Source organism: Opisthocomus hoazin, chromosome 2 (assembly GCF_030867145.1).
Source record: "Opisthocomus hoazin isolate bOpiHoa1 chromosome 2, bOpiHoa1.hap1, whole genome shotgun sequence".
Lineage (NCBI taxonomy): Eukaryota > Metazoa > Chordata > Aves > Opisthocomiformes > Opisthocomidae > Opisthocomus > Opisthocomus hoazin.
The window spans coordinates 92,088,579-92,105,773 of NC_134415.1; the positions used below are offsets into that span (position 1 = coordinate 92,088,579).

The 17,195-nt window shown below is 43.8% G+C and overlaps 1 protein-coding gene across 1 annotated transcript in view; it reads left to right on the plus strand.

Annotated features, from left to right (window-relative positions):
* The first annotated feature begins 4,418 nt into the window (after window positions 1–4,418).
* Window positions 4,419–17,195, plus strand: part of ME1 (malic enzyme 1) — a 185,258-nt gene continuing 172,481 nt past the window's right edge. The window contains exon 1 of the mRNA XM_075414440.1: window positions 4,419–4,624. Within this exon, the coding sequence (XP_075270555.1) occupies window positions 4,523–4,624 (102 nt within the window). The 5' untranslated portion in view covers window positions 4,419–4,522. The remainder of the gene's footprint in view (window positions 4,625–17,195) is intronic.

A 17,195-nucleotide genomic window follows, 5' to 3' on the forward strand; every position in this document is an offset into this window, starting at 1 on the left:
CAGAAGCACGTAACAGCTCAGGTTGGAAAGGACGTCTGAAGTTCATCTGGCCCAACCTCCTGTTCGAAACACGTCAAACTTCAAAGCCAGACTAGGTAGCTCAGGGCTCCCTCTTGTTAAGTTTTTAAAATCTCCAGGCATGAAATTCCTCGACCTCTCCAGGCAGCCTGCTCCAGTGTTCGCCACCCTTCTGGTGGAAAACGCTGTGCCTAAGCCAGGCTGGACAGTCTCCAGGTGCCCCGCGGCATCGCACTCCTTATCTGCGGCAAGAGCCCGGCTTTGCCTTCTCAGGAGCCGTCTGCCATGCCAGGGCGTGGTGGGGGCGGGGGGCTCCCCATGCAGGCCAGCATGGCAGGGTGTCCCCAGCCGGGGCTGGTCCCACCACCCCTGGTCAAGGAGGAGGGCAGGCCGGGGCTCTGAGGTTGAGCCGGGAAGGCGAAGCAGGGCCAGGCCCGGTGAGAGTGGCCGGGCTCAGACGCAGCCCCGTGATCGCTGAGCAAGTCCGCAGCAAGAGGTCGAGGCCAGGCTGGGAAGCCAGCCCATGGGCGGGCATGTGGTGCCCAGCTCCACCACAGACCTGCCTGTGGGGCCCATGGCCAGGCACAGGCAGGGCTGTGGTGGAGCTGGGCACCAGCCCCACTGTGCCATCGCTGGGGCAGGGACCCACGGCCCCGGGCGGCTGCAATCGGGTCCTGGGCCATGGGCAGGGTTGGGGGAGCCCCAGAGCACGAAGGGCTGGTGGTGCCCTCAGACACCTTGGGCATCTCCAGTCCACCATTAGATTCCTCTCTTAACTTCAGGAATGCATTGTCTAGTTCAAAGTAAAAATAAAAGAGAAATCCACCTTTGTGTTACAAACAACAGTTTTATATTATCAAAAATTGTCAAAATTAAACAATAACCTTGTACTGCTTGTGCTGTGTAATTTTTGCTTGTCCTTCAGCTTAACTAACTAAAAATATGCTTCCCAATGGTGAAAAATTAATTTCCTTTTCAAATTATCAAGCACAAGTCTGAATTGCTAACACTACTGTAAAATGTTTACATAATAGAGGCTTCAAAAATGCTTCAGTTCTATTTTTAAAGCATTAAACAATTCACTTTTTTTAAAGCTAACCTTGTGTCTCTGCCAGATTTGAGCTGCCAACTCATTCAGCCTGCACCCCTGCAGGAAAGGACACGGGGTTATATCGGATCGCAGACCCAGCATGAGTTAACAGTGTCGCACTATTGCAAAAAAAGCAAACATTTTGCTGAGAAGTATAAAGGGAATTGCCATCGGTAAAACACGTGAAGTAGAGCGCTGGGCTGATTCAGGGCTGGTGAGGTCTCGGCTGGAGTGACCCATAGTGAGCAGCCAAAAGTTACCATCAGCCGGTAATAGACTGACTACCGATCTTGACTGGGTAAGAGACATGAAATACAAGTACCACTGTAAAGAAATTAGTTAATGGAATGCTTTCACCGGGACATAGGAGTTCCCTTTCTCCCAAACCGGTAGCCCTGGAAGCTAACCCCTCTCCAGTGCCACAGCAGGATATGGAGATCCCAGACTCAACAGTGGTTCACACAATGGTCCAAGAAGGTCCAAATCCTCTCATTGGTCACAACCTGCCACAGGGACATCTCCATTCTTAAATATTTAAACTGAGTCAATCATCTTAATTAACTACTTCAGCAACTAGGAAATATTTTCCTGTCCTTCTTATTGCTGGCTTGTCAAAGCACGTTGCAAAGTCTCATTTGTTGGAGCTTTTTAACACTAGGTTGAAATATGAAGGTACACCAGATATTCCTGCCAGTCTTTTTTTCTAGGATTATATCAAATACAGCTTTTCATATATCCACAGTATATCTGGGGAGATTTGAGAGAGACAAGAAGTTACTAGTAATTTTTGAATTAATTCATAAAACTGTAGAGTATAGGGAGTGGGAGGAAACCGTTAAGTACAGATACTTATGAAAAATCTTGAGTAGGAGTCTTAAAAGTGTACCATATAGAAACCATTTGAGAAACAAAATTAGGTGTCTGTCAGAAGGGCAAAGCCACAGTACTTATTGTCAGAAACACCCTGACAATGCATGATGCTCACAAATAATTTATTTGAATGTGGGCTAAAATACTTTTATCACATACGCAGCCATAACAAAATAATTTGGCCACTTACAAAGGCTCTATTTATAGTCTGGTAATATAGCTTTCTTGTGCAATTCAGACCTCTTTGGAATAAGCACCTCTGGCTGCAGATGTAACTGCTGAATGTTATTCCTGTGGCCCATTTTGAACTGTTTTTGTGGTTCAAATATTGTGAGGTCCTGGATATGGTCACTTGAGAGTCACTCTGAAATCCTGCACAGTCAGAGATAATAATCAAATGGTTGTTAGCAATCATATCTTTCATTCTCATGTAGAGAAGCATCCAAATCACATCTTCCACACACTCCTCTGAGCCTTGCACATTCCTGTGCTACTTCCACACCTTGCTCAAAGCTGCCCTGCAAAGGGGATAAAAATACATGGCAAAATTGACAGGGAGTTATAAACACCAGCAAAGAAAGTAATCACTAGCATCAGACTTGCACAAATAAATCTTTACTAATCCTGTCTAATGCTAAACTGTTCCAGGCCTGAAGTGCAGGACTTCTACAGGTGACAGGAGACACCACTTTTTCCTGTTTCTTTGGTTTTACTTTTGAGCTGAAAAGGTCTGTTGCCATTCTTACAACTCAGGGAGACATTCATCCTAAGAGATAATTATGATTTCATTTTTATTAGTGCTTGAACATAACAAACAGAAGTAAAATCTCTTTTTAGGAAGATAGAGAGAAGTAAATCTGTGCTTAAAACACAGTAGTAAACTGTTTCTAAAGTCCAATTTTATATATATATATATATATATATAAAACATATCCAGACAGACTTCACCTGAATTAGCTGTTTCATTACGTATCTTTTGTAGCTGGGGCGAGGTGAGTCAGGACAAGCCCTTAGCAGGTGTCAGACTCCAGAGTAGGTACACATAGTGGTTGCAGTGACTTTTGGCATAAATGAAAGAGGGTTTTTTTATAGACAGTGTTGCAACACAAAAGATAAAAATTACATCAGTACACATTGCTCTCTCTCTCTCTCGGACAAAAATATCTCATTTAGGTTGCATGCTATCAGAATGGTTTCAGCATACACACAAGGTTAGGAAAAAAGGTGTTTCTACATTGCTTTTTATTTTTATCATGATTAAGAAAGACCTGAAATCCTACCCCAATACCTACTGAAGGTGAAATTCAGGACTTGTGTAGGCAGATATTCAGCTATGCAGACAAATCCGAGGAAGGCTGGGTAATTAGTCACAAAGATTCCAGGTTTAAAGTTTGCTCAAAACTTTTTATTAATACTGCTTTCTGAGGTGGCAGAGTAGGGAAGAGGTTTATTCACTGAATTTTCTGCCGACTTGCTAGCTGAGTTTCCAGAAATATAGACTTGGAACCCATCCAACTTTCCTTTGTTAATTAACCCCAAGTGAACTTTTGGAGCTACTTAATAGGAAATTCAGGAAAGGCCAGATTCTGTGGGAGCCTTTTTTTTTTTTTTGAAATAAAATATGAGGTAGTAGAACGGATACAAGGCCTACAGATTAAATGTGAAGAGGTGAGTTTAAAAGAGCCGCAAAATTGCGATCTGTTTGTCGCCACTTGAGAACGGATGGCAAACCCCTCAATCCTAAAGCGTGTTTCTAGCCGCGCACTTGGAGCTGTGTAGCTTCTCTAGCAGGGCGACGGTACCCATACGGAAACCACTTGTGCCTACACAGGTGAATTTAGAGGAATCAAGCCGCAGTCACACAGTATCCAGCGGATTGCAGGGAAAACAACTTCGGAGCGGACCGCAGACAAACGTTCGGGGTAGCGGTACCGACCAGCCGAACTCCAGCCCTGCCCTCACGCCCTCCATCCCCGGCGCTGGCAGCCCGCTCCCCGCCAGCCGCACCTCGTCGCGTCCCACGCGCGCTCCGGGCTGCACGGAGCCACGCGGCCTCGTCCCCTTCGCGAAAAGTGGGATTTCGCAGGCGTGAGGGAAGCGGCGCTTGGCTGTCACCGCAGCGCAGGGGCCCAGCTGCCGCGTCCGGCCGCGGCCAGGGTGTTCGGCTCGGGGTCCCACCTGAGTGCCGGGCGCTGGGCACCCCGCGCTGGGTACGGGCTCCCCGGTAAGGCCCAGGGCGGCGAGGGAGAGGCCGCCGGTGCGGGTCCCGCGGCGCCAGGGACGACGGCGGAGCGGGTGGTCCTGTCCCGCACCCCCGCTCGCCCCCCGCGCTTCCCGCTTCGCACCTGGGCGCCCGCGGAGCTGCCTGTGGCTCGGCGGCGGCCCGGTCGCTCCCCGCCCCCCCCCGCCGCAGCTCTGCCCCCTCCCTCCCGGCAGGATCATCCCACCGCGGCGGGCGGTCACCTCAGCAGGAGGAGCCGCCGCCGCGCTGCCTCCGCTCCCGCAGCGACCTGACGGCAGCGAGCCGAGCCTCCCAGCCTCGCCATGCAAGCAGAAAAGGCAGCCGAGAGCCGGGGCGCCGGCCGGCCCCTGCAGCTCACCATGAAGAGGGGCTACGAGGTGCTCCGCGACCCCCACCTCAACAAGGTACGGGCGGGCGGGGCAGATGCGCCGCGGAGGGCGGGAGCGCCCTCCCTCGCCCCGGCCCCCCGCCCGCCCCCCCGGCACGGCGAGACCTGCCGCGGCCGGGCGCTGCCTGCCGGGCCGGAACCGGGCCCGAGGCGGCGGGGGCGGCGGGCGGCCTCTCGCCGCTGCCACCTGTCGCGGCGCGGCCCCGGGCCGGGGACGCCGGGCAGGCCGGGGGGCGGCGGGCGCGGGGCCGCGGTACTTCCTGCGGGCCGCCCGGCGCTTCCTCTGCCTTCGGGGCGGCGGGTCAGGGCGGCACCAGCAGCAGCAGCAGCAGCACCAGCAGCAGCAGCACCAGTAGCAACAGCAGCAGCAGCACCAGTAGCAGCAGCAGCAGCAGCAGCAGCAGCACCAGCAGGCGCCCCGGGAGGATGCTGCTGGCGGTCGCGCCGCTCGGGTGCGAGCCCCCGCTGCCGTGCCTGTGTTTTCCCGCTACCCTCTTTCTTTTCCAGCCCTCTCTCCCACCGGTGCCCCGCCGCGTTCCCCGCGGGCGAGCCTGGCTGTTCGCGCTGACCTGCGCGTTGTCCCCTGGCAGGTGGGAAAAGGCGTTTTGTCACCGTTTATTCCACTTCGCAGCTGTAAAATTCAGCTCCCGCTTCTCCCCCCCCGCTCTGCATCAGCGAGCGCAGTCAGGTTGTAAGAGATGCCGTAGCACAGCAAAACCTCTTTGTCGCATCTACAGTTCGCATAAGAATGGTAATTCGGCTCGATAGAACTTTCTAGACATGTTAAACTAATCTGGAAAAAATAAAGCCGAGTAAGTTAAGTGTTTGCGCAGCTCTGATAAAGATGCAAAGTTCGGATAGTAAAATACTTCGCTGGTGTGGCAGGCCCTGGATTTACTGCCAAAATGAAAAATGGGTGAAGTCAAAGGTCGGTGATGAACCACACCTAGCGCGTGAAGCCTTGGTGAAGTCCTCAGCCTCAGCTTTGTTCTTGCACGTTGCTTTTAATTGTGCTCTGACTTGTACCTCTGCATCAGAATGTGTATACAGTCATTTTACTTACTGCTGAGTTGTACAAATTGACAAAAACTGTGTCTGTACTTTTTGCTGGATAGGTTGACTCATCAGTAAAAACTCCGTATGTTAGCTAGATGAATAGTGCTTTTATTAGTCTTGGTGCTTGACTACAAAGTTTCCTCAGAGGCTGTCATATGTCTCTGTGTGTGTGTTAGGCCTGGGAAGGTCCCCTGAGGTCAGGTGAAAGGAAAACTAACCAAAATGGAAAACTCCCAAGAAGAAACCAGCGAGAGGCTGTTTCGCTTGGGATTGCTTTTAAGCAGCCGCAGTAGTTGTGGGAAAAAAGCAGATTCAGAATCACCAGGAAAGCCAACCCAACAAAAAAATGGACTTACTCTAAAACGTGCACAACGAGCACTCAGAGGCACAGCAGGCACATTGCTACCTTTTTCCCTCAAACGTCATACATCTTGCCACTGAACAGCGTACCTGGAGATGAGGTGCTAAAGAGGAAGGGTCACTCTTGATTTCCTGGCTTAGGCTTTGCTCTTCCCATCCTCCTCAGCTGTGGTGTAGCACGTATGTACTGTACAGCAGAGCAGCTGGAAAAAGTAGTGGTTCATGACTAGACACATCTACCCAGCTAACGCAGAGTTCGGTGTTAGAAAAGATCAGCTGAAAAATCTGGTCTTTATGCCCGTGAGGAGAGTCTGGTGAAGAATGGCTAAGTCAGTTTTCTGACTGAGGCAGGTGATTTTTTGGTTGGTGTAGATATATTGCACCCTACTATATATATACACATACACACATGCACACCCCCTAATATATATGTATGTATTATTGCCAAATATATATATAGATGGGCAATAAAATAAAATATTTTGACTGTCAACATGGTTGCCAGTTTGATAGCTTGTGGCCTGCCTGAATGCATGCCAGCTGGTGCTCCTTGTTCGCTTTCTTTTGCCAAGGCTGTTAAACAAGCGTCAGGTTGCAGAGAATTCAATATGAAGTAGATAAAACATGTCCTCTAATAATTCTAAAGTACAGGGGTTGTTTGCAGTTCTGCAGAAGTGCCAGAACACTCTGCTATCTCCTGGGCCCTGTCTAAGAGCTGCGATTCCTCGGTATCAGCACTTTCTTTTGGATACGGTGCCAGTTCTGGTAGCCCTATTTGCATATACTTGGCAAAAGTAGACTGCAAGTACTGAGTAATGGTATCTAGCAGTGACTCGTAGAAAAATAAGATGAATTATGTTTTCAGGGTCTCTTAAGCTAAGACAAATGGCCTGTCAAGCAGGTAAGGCTGATGTGTGCTGCAATATGCAGAAGCTTGGGGCTTGTGTCCTCAAATTTTGCATTCCTTTTCTCAGGCAATTTAAAGAAAAGTTTTAAAAGGAACCATTTATACTTGGACATCTTTAAAAATAGACATAAGAAGAAATAAGGAGCTAGATTTTTTTTAAAATACCTATCTCCATTTAGAGCCCCAGTCATCCAACAATAAAGCTGGATTTCTGCACACTCAGTGCATACATCACTTTTTATACTTAACGTTGATGGCTGGCGAGAGGTGAGAGAAAGGGCTGTGGGAATGCCAGGGTAAACACCCCAATTTCTTCTCTTCCACTTCCCTTCTGCTTCTTCCCGGACAGCAAAGTTTACAGAACATACTAAGCACTGAACTATGTTGAAGCCCTAGGCAAAGTCATTCTTAAATCTTTTGTGTTTCACTTTGTAAGTAATTCACAAACCTGTACAAATAAATAATGTTAGTAAAAATGTTTGATGGTTTTGTGTAGGGGTTTTTTTCCACGCTGGGGCATTTTGCCTACATATGAAATCACAGCTGCTTTTACAAGGTCACTGAGTGCTTTGCCCCATCTCAGCAGCAGTGGTGCATCAAAAATCATGAGGAACAGTGGACTGTAACACACTGAGTTTAATTACTTGAGGACACGTGTCCAAGTCTATGGACAATAAGCACAATTCCATTTATCATCTGAGATTTTAGGTCCATAGTGTTTAAAAGTGTATTTAGAACCTTTTTTGGTATTTTTTTTTTCCCCTGAGGCAACTAAACACATTGTAAATAGCAATTACAAGGAAAATAAACACAGTTGCACTTCTTTTCATTGAAACAGATCACATTAGAAACCTTTGGCTGGAAGTCGTATGCTCTTTAAGCTGATGAATTACAAAAGTGTGCAAGTAAATTGCTCTACTCCTACTATAGATGTCATTTATGCTTTATTCAGTGTGGGAGTTTGCAGTTTTAAAGTGCACAAATCATGTAACACTAACTTTTCATCTCATCTTTAATGTTTTTACCTTTTAGTGTTGTTTATACGAATCAGTTTACCACAGCTGCTTATTTTCAGAATCTCAGTGTGAAGATATGGAAACACGTATTTCAATACCAAACTTTTCCAATAGCCTGTATTAGTTGCCAAGTCTAAACACTTCCCTGACTGAGAAACTTTGCTGTTGGAGGAGTGCTTTGCTTCCATGCTGCTTTTGTATTCTTGCAGAGTGATTCAGCGAGCAGAAAATAAGTGATTCTATTAAATCTAAGTGCTCTCTCCCCTCCCCAGCTGCCTAATTTGAACCCCTCTCCCCTGACTGACAGCTGTCATCGTTGATGCATGTAGTGCACTTGTAAACTGTTGGCCCCTCTTTCTTATTTTCCTTTATTCAAGTTGCACTAAAGCACTGGAGAATTTCCGAACAGACTGTTTGGTGGGGCTGCTGAATATCTGAGAGCTCCCAATTTCAATCCTACCTGCAATGGCATTGATGTTTTACCCTTACCACCTCCTGTATGTGATGTCCCTGGATCTTGGTAGTTTCTCAGCTAAGCAGTGACATTGGTTGGTGGCTGGAGTTGGCTGGCAATCCATTGACTGACTATGGGATTTACTGTACAAGAACCATACTGGAACAGACCAAAGGTCCTTTTATCCAATGTCTTGTTTCTGGCAGTTGCCTAACTGGATCCCTCAGGAGGAGTGAAAGAGTGAGGGACACCTCTAGTGATACTTGCTCAGAATAATCAATTCCAGGCTGAGGGAATGAGCAGTTTATTAGGGGGTTATTAAGATATGAATGCTTATCTTTCCAACCAGGTTACATATGCTATGTGTACTCATTTACTGAAAAACAATTCTAAGCTTTATTTTTTCTTTACTTCAAGTGAAATCTTTATCTGAGCTGGAGAGAAGCGTGGACTTGCTGTTTTGCCCCTACGTTTCAGACAGTGGGAGAATGCTTGTGAAATACAGATATATTTTGTTCTGTATACAGCTTGTTGCTTTACTAAAATCAAATCTGATTTTGAGAAGGTATAATCCTGTGATTGGTGTGGGTGACGTATAAAAAAATCTTACGACTTTGACATTTGTCGATGGCCCTGTAATAGGCCTCAGAAAACCCAGATCTCAGTAAAAAAGCAGAAGCATTCCAGTGAGATTTTCTCTTATCTGATGGGTAAAATAGAAAAAACATTTAAGAAGCTCCTTGGAATAAATCTATTCCTTTGTCAAATACCAAGCAGGAGAAGTCATGTTTCCTTCTGTTGGTAATGCTTGTATTTTCACATCTTAAACTGTGTGTACTTTGGCTGGGTCCTCTGAGTGGCCAGCGCTCACTGAGTGTTCAGTTTGCCTTAGCTGTAGATAGATACTCTGGGAAGCAAACTGATGAAGCTGGGGATGGAGGAGGAAAATGCTCCTTAAAATGGCATATGAGAAGTATCTATTAATCTGTAAAATAGGTTTTCTGGAGGTTACTTGGTATTGCAAGGGATGATTTCATATGAAGTGATAGTAGGTATGTTAGTGTCTTTTAGATGGGAAGATGATCAGCTCCATGTGAAAGTGAATGTATAATCTGAGGAATTTTTTTGGGGGGTACAGTCCTGGTCACTCTCACTGTCTTCTACATCCTTTTTTCCTATAAACTTTTTGCTCTTTACAACTTTGTGGTTTTTAACAGTGATATTTACCGGTTCTTATGCCCATCAGATTACCTAGCAGAGCAGTTCTGATCTTGATAGGGATAAGCACGCACTTTTTTTTCTGGTCTTTGACAAGAATAGTAGTTGTGCTGGCACAAAAAGCAAATCAATCTGGTCTTCGTCTGAAAGCTTTTAGAGTGAACTTATATTGATTTTGCCTGTGTGTTTGATGAGCATTGCATTTTTGATCGATTATTGGGGTCTCCGACACTGGAGTTGCTCTTCTGTGGAATGGCAAACTAACATAGGAAGTTCTTCTCCCTTTCTGATATCTCCTTCTTCAGGTGCGAGGGAGGAGTTGTGATGCAGGATGTTTTTTTATATGAGTGGTTTTATTTATAGTATACATAAAGGGGCTTTAAAAATTAATTTTGTGCTTTTTTCCAACTTTCTTACTTTAAGGCAGGATTGTCCTGCATACTGTTAAGAAGGAAAAAGTCTTAGGAAGAGCAGAAACTATTTCAATCAGATTATTTCACCACCATCTTCTGTTTTATGTATACAGCTTGCAGCATTCATTGCCTCCTACCACTTTGTTCCTGACCTAGTAGGTAAGTTGCTGTGGTTGGTGTTATATTTTTCTTCCTGTTGGCCTCCAGTTCTTTGTTGCAGTTATGAAAAAGAGTGCTGAGACAGCGAGTTGGGAGCACAGTTCTGTGACTTGAATTAAAAGCAAATAAAATGAAGGAGAAGTTATGTCAGAAGCTATATAGCAGTAATAGCAACTGAATAGGGGTGTGAGTTGTCACAAGCAGCTGAAACCTAGGATTGTTTTGCTGTGAAGCTCTTTCAGGCATTAAAAACACTTTTCAGCTGTGTAATTTTCTTGTGAACTTCAGTAATTGAACACAAACAAAGTTGATCTTTTTTCTTTAGACTGAGGAATCCTACACCCACTGGTTATAAATGCTACTTGAATAGAAACATTAATCCTGGCACAGAGTACCTTGCAAACAGGATTTGTGTTTTTAGAATGGGTTAAATGTGCTTTCCTATGCTAGGTTTTATAGAGATGATGGCCATAGAACTTGGGTGTTGGTTTTTTAATCTTATTGATTGATGCTGACAGTGAGTACGACAAAAGCTCGCTGAGAAATTGCACTTCTATCTAGGTAGAATAAACTGCAAAGGACATTTGTGCTTTCTGCAGAAAGCATACTTCAGAGTAGGGAACTTCTTATTATGCATTCTTCACTTTATATATACAATTCTGCTGAATCAGTCTCATGTACCGAGCAGTCTCTGGAAAAGGAAGAAGTTGCGGCTGTAGCAGGCACAAGTTTCGCTCCCCTGGCCCTGCTTCCCTCTCTGATGAGAGGAGGAAGTGAAATGCATGTGACAGCGATGTATCTTATTAACCTGTGACCCCAAGTGAACGTGTGTCGTCTTTGCTTTGGCGTGCCTTTCCCTTTCCTTCCTTGCCCGCTCAGTTGAGCGGTGTGTTCGGTGCATGACTCGCTCGTGGCTGCCAGAGCCCAGGCCCGCAGGCGCTGATACGGGGTTTCACGCCAAAGATCTCATTGCTCCAGGCTCTGATGGCCAAGTGGCCCTGTTGCCCTCGTGCTAAATACGTTACTGATGGAGGTCTGAAATAGAGCATTAATACCCTTCACTTAGGTCCTTTAATTAGGTTTTTCCAGTTTGTATTAGAGAACTTTACAGCGGGACAGCTGTTTCAAAGAAGTGTCGAAAGCATCACTAGCTGGAGGACACGATTCTGAGATTTCAGCCACAACAACAAGGGGTTTGTGCTCCCTGCAAAACTGAAGAGCTCTCGTAAGGTGTTCTGTGTGCTCCCCTGGCTGAAGCAAATGTGCGGTGGTTGTCTGGGAGCTCTGGGGCCCATTGTGGCTGGAAGAGTAGCATGGAAAGGGGGGAAAAGAACAGAAATAAGAGCATTGTTGGGTCTGTGTGCCTGTGTGATGAGATGCCCAGGGCAGTCTGCTCACTCCCATTTACCTGAAACAACGAAAGAAGAAATTGTCTTCTTGTGAGCATTAATAGGAGTGGGACATTTAACATGTGCTGAAACCTCTAGTGGGTTTGAGGTTGTTTGTTTGGGTTTTTTTTTTTTATTTTTTCCCCTCCTTAATGATAATGTTGGATAGGGTGGGATGCTTTAAAAAAAAAAAAAGAGCAGACCAATTCCTTTCACTGTGCAGAGGTGCAGTGTCAGAAAGGACCTGCTACCTGTTAAGTGCCAGCTGGTGAGTGACGGATGCCCACTCATCTTTATGCATTCATTGTCTTCATTCAACACTGAGTTAGTCTTGTCCCACTGAGACAAGTACCTGTGGGCTTCTGGCCCAGAGATGTACGTAAATGCCTATCAACAAGGCTTTAGTGCATGGAACTGAATTTGCAGAATTGTATTTTTCTTTGCGTGGTTGCTGTGGTATGCTGTAGCACTGAGATGTTTCAACCATCAATTAATTAGATCGTAAATGAGAAAAAATTAAGGATCCCTTGGCTTTAATGAATAGTGCTGTCTTTGATCACACTGGTATACACTTGTTAAAGAGATTGTGGTTTGTGAACTTACTTTAAAAATGCTTTTTCAGTGCAGTTACCGAGGCCATCGTTGGCGGAAGCCTCAGTCTTACAGCTTCTGAGCATAAAGGAGCATCTGTCTTCAGCAGGAGGTTTTGCGAGACCCAAAGCTATGGTATAGCTAGGAAAGGTTCCAGTTTTGGGAACACTCCTGTGACCATCCACAGAGTTAGCTTCTGTAGATGTGAATGCAGAGGCTGCATCTCTTCTAGCACAAACCAGATGTTGTAACATCTGGCACTGCATGCATCCGCTGGCTGGTGAGGTGCCCTGTCACCGGGGCTCTGGCTGATGCTTCTAGGCCTCTTCATCTGAACTGAGTTTTTCTGACCCTCCTTTGCCATGATGACAGTAGTAGGCCATTAGTTAAACTTTGAATGTCCTTCCCTTTCGTGAAGGGGCTTTCTCTATATTTTGTGCCAGGGCAGTGCAAGCCAGGCCCATAACTGGGCATAATTTACAGTAATTATCTCCATTGTCTGCTTTAACACAATGTCAAGGAGCTAAATCTGGTATAGGAAAATGACAATAAAATGTTGTAGGATTACCAATTTGTAATATATCATAGCCAAATTCTTGTACAGTGATCAAAGCTGCAGACAAACTTGAAACAATAGGCATGTGTCTGCAAAACTGAGATAGATGGAACTTGGAGTAAAATTCCTAACAAAGAGATGGAAAGAGCAATAACCTGTCAGAGATCAGGCAAAGACTTTGGTGCTTCCACTGTTTTACCTGACACAGGAATTCAGATCTTGATTTAAAGATGTTGAAGGTTTCCAGTCAGCAGATCTAAGGCAGAGGATGGATTCTTCTTGACGCTACAGTAGTTGACCTTATTATTCATGGAGAAGGGTATCCTGCATAGTCAGCAACACCGCTTCCTACCAGGACGTGCAGACATGAGAAATCTACCTTATCCAATCGGTATATTAAGACACGATGTTTATTGTGGGTGTCCTGTTCTCAGTGATTATGAATTGACTTGTGGTTCTGAAATAGCAACCGTGCAAGCTCTCTGTGGAACGTGCTGTATGTCTGTTCATCTGCAGCAAAAAATCACAGTCGTGGCTGAAGTCAAGCAAGGTAGGAGAAACTATCTAATAGGTACTTGAAGAAAGTGTCAAAATACAGTTGAATTATTTTTGTTACTATTCACCCAGTGTAGCCCTCATAGATTGAACTTTGATGTCAATCACTCTTTGCCTTCCCCTTTTTCCCCCCAATAACATTTTTTAGAAATAGCATTATACCTTTAATTGAGAGGTAAATGGTTGCTGTGTCAAGCGTACTGAAAGTCCACGAAGTCACATTTTAGAAAAAATTTCAAATTTTTTTGTTTTCAGAGCCAGTAGCAGAACAATTATGCACTTTCAGAGAGGTAAGAAAATTGCTGTGTATTTATTATGTGTTATCATTTTGACTATTTTTCGTAATTTCATGACATGTAACAGGATAGGAATTTTAAGACTGCCTCAAAGGATGCACATTACCAACACCTCCAGGAGCCAGGGCTGCTGTGACACACAGCCATGGAGAATCTAGGTTGGACCAGAATTAAGTTTATGGCTTTTCTGAGGACAGTAAATTCGTGTAGGGTGATATTAGAGAAGGACTAAGGAGCTGATTCTGATACTGGTTGTAGTAGTGTAAGATGAGAGTAAATAAATGGTAGAGGGATGCAAGAGGGGAAGCTGCTGCAAAATGGGCATGAAAGTAGCACTGGTGTATTAATCCTTTCCAAAAAAAACCCCTTATCACTTGGAGAACTTGAGCTCCTTTAACCCCCACAGACTTCTAAAACCGTATTCCTATCAGCCCGTTTAGAAGGGAATGTTGAAATATTCATCCAGTGCGTAAGATATATGTTTTTGACTAGTCTGGCTTTTTTTAGACTATGGTCTAATTTTACCTAAAGTTATTAAGATTTTAGTATCTCATTTTTTCATTGAGTAATTAACATGAGTTTAAATAGTCCAAATCTTTTAGTGATTTCAGAGAAAAAATTTGCTGTGGAGAAAGCTAAATGTGTTTCTGTTAAACCAAGATCGCCAAATGAATTTAATATTAGAATTATTTTATGTACATTCCTCAGCATAGATTTTTTAAGGAGTTAATTAAAAAAAAACCTGAATTGCATGTATAAGAAAACAAGTTTCAGTCTTATCAAAGCTTAAGCTTTGCTGATATAATTTGTTGCATAATCCAGGAAGCAGAAGTCCTGACTTTGAAGGAGGAGGTCACAGGGCACCCTGGAGGCAGGTCTTGCAGGCACTGCATACTTTCTGTTGAAATCAGCATCTGTAGCTTACTTGGATACTGTTACTGCCTATTCCTGTGTGAAACACAACACTCCCTGCAGGACTTGGGGTTGTTTACAATGTAGAGGAAGCAGAGGAAGTGCAGAGTAAACACTTTGTATATAAATAAAGAATACACAACATAGAACTGAAAAAAAAAAAGCATCACCATTCTCTTGTGCTTTGAATACTTGTGACTTTCAGCCAAAGTGTTGAAATATATCAGGATGTACTTGTCTGGTACAAAAATTCAGAATGCAAATTCACCACTGGTTTGCTTTTAAAATATAAATGAGGCATAGAACAGCAATGCATTTCATCATTGCATGTTTATGCTTAGGTTTTTACTTACTTTATTATTCAAATAGCAACTGTTGCGTGTTTCTGGCTTAGAAAAATTTTCTTTAATAACTAAGTTTAATATTAAAACAAAAGTCACTGTTCTGCATCTTTTTTCATGTATTCATGAAATAAGTGTCCCTGCTAGTGGTCTGAAACATTGCAAACACCTTTAGTTCAATGTAACTTAATTTAAATAAACTCAGTCTTCTGTCTTGAGTTTGTATTTTAGATCCACCTGTCTTATTAATAGATTGTGTGTATCTTTGGAATTGCGTAGGTGCTGTGAAGTATTAAACGATTTGGGCATCCAGTTCAGATGGGTATCACAGTTCAGCTTTCTTCCTCTTGTCCCCTGTGAGTGATACACTTTGAAATTTGCTTTTGGCATGGAGAGAGGAGAGTACAGAATCACTGCTTTTCAAAAGAAGAACAATAATTTTTATGAAATACATCATTCCCTTTCCCACAAAGGCAAAAATAATTTTGGCTTTCACTAATAACTTAAAAAAAAAATATCTTTGCCTTAAGTCTGTCCTGGAGATGAGTGGAGACTATGAAGTATGTTATAACATTTACAGTAACAGTCTCTAACTGACTTATCCGATTTCTTTCTCCGGTTATCTGACTTTAGAAAGTAGATTTGTGTGTGGAGGTGTATTTGTGAAACAGGCAGTAAAGCCTCTTCACCTGAATAGTACAAAGGAGCTCAAAAGTTACAGGTAGAAGTCAGAATATGAGAACACTCTGTTGCTAAATTAAAATGAATCCCTGAGTCTTTGAAGCACTGAATGTTAGTTTGGTTTGGCTTGAATCTCTTCAAGTCCTGTATGATGGGTATGTGTTTTTGGAGAGGTTGGATAGGAGCAGTACACCTGGAGAAAGTCTTTTTGCATTAATTGGTAGGTAGATGCCTTTTTGAAGGTATTGATGATGCTCCTGCATCTTTGCTCCTTACACACATGCTACTCCACTCTGTCTTTGCTTAAGATCTGAAGGGAATACTATCTAGTTAATCAAGTTAGGTTGAAAAGATGAGGTGTTAAATTGCAGTACTTCACCAGCTGGTGGATGACTAAGCGTATGGTTCTATAACTTAAAACTTTCCATGTTTTTGTAGGATCTTTTTGCCATCATTAAAGGTGTTAAAATTGCAATTGAGTTTCTTTATGTAAAGTAGAACAGTAATTTAATAGCTGAAAAAAAATTAAGATTATGTCAAGTACAGAATATTGAACCCTACTGCTGACATGTTCAGCAGTTTTAGTCCATGCTAAATACACGGAATAAAATCCTCATTAGATTTCAAGATACTGACTATTGAAAGGTAAATTTATCTGCTGCTATTCATAGGTAAGATGAAATTGTATAAAAATGTATTTCAAACTCTTGATTTTGTGCTGTAACAGTATTTGGAGTAAGTCCTTAAGGACATTAGGTTTACGTAGCTTTGGAGTTGCCAAGGCACAAGCGATTGTTAAACGTCTGTCACGTCCTAGGAGCAAGTGTTGGGGGAAGAGTGGCAAGCCTTCTGCCGGGGGATTGGGATTCAGGCCCTTGGACCTTCTGCAGGAGTGAGAGTTGCAGCAGTTTGTTCTACCCTCTCTCAGGGCTTTTCAGTCTTCCTCAGATTGTACATTTTAGGTGACTTCTTGACATCTTCATTCCCAAGCTTTCTCTGAAATTCTTACTTCACTCTTGTCTGGGGCCCAAGCAGGACAGTTGTCTTTCTGATTCCAACACAACTCTGTCTTGCGATGCTTCAAGTCACCTCTATTGCAGGAGTGTTTCAAAGCTCAGTGATGCCCCCCTTTCCACCTTCTCAGTGGAGTCCTTGTTTTTTCAGACTGTTGCATGTAGATGTTGTTTTACAGACTTCATCTAAAGCTTTCAGGTCTGGTGAAGGAGAGCTGGTTCCCCACTATGCTTCAAACATTTTCTTCTGCACAGGATATTCACTGAAGTTCTTAGAAAAAAAATTTACTTGAGTTTGTGTGTAATGAACATCTATTCATTAAGTCAGTGAACTTTGGTCTATTATTACTGTGCATAACTTACGTGTAACAACAAGCTCGAGGTAATATAACTTCTAAAAGAGTTCTAGACATGAAGACATCTGCTGTTTTTCTTTAAGGCATACAATTTTTATAGTGTTAGGAAAACATAAGAACAGTGTGGTTTATCTTTTTTTGTGTTGTTGCTTTTTGTTAAGACAAAATTTCATGTTGAATTCTCTGAGGATGAGGCTTACCAATTGCATTGCTTTCTCTAAGTGAAGGCTGGATGAAGCCTTCCTCTTGCTCATGTGATAGGGGATTTGGCATGGCTGTCTTATTTATTATGTCAGTCAAGGGTCAGGTAAAGAA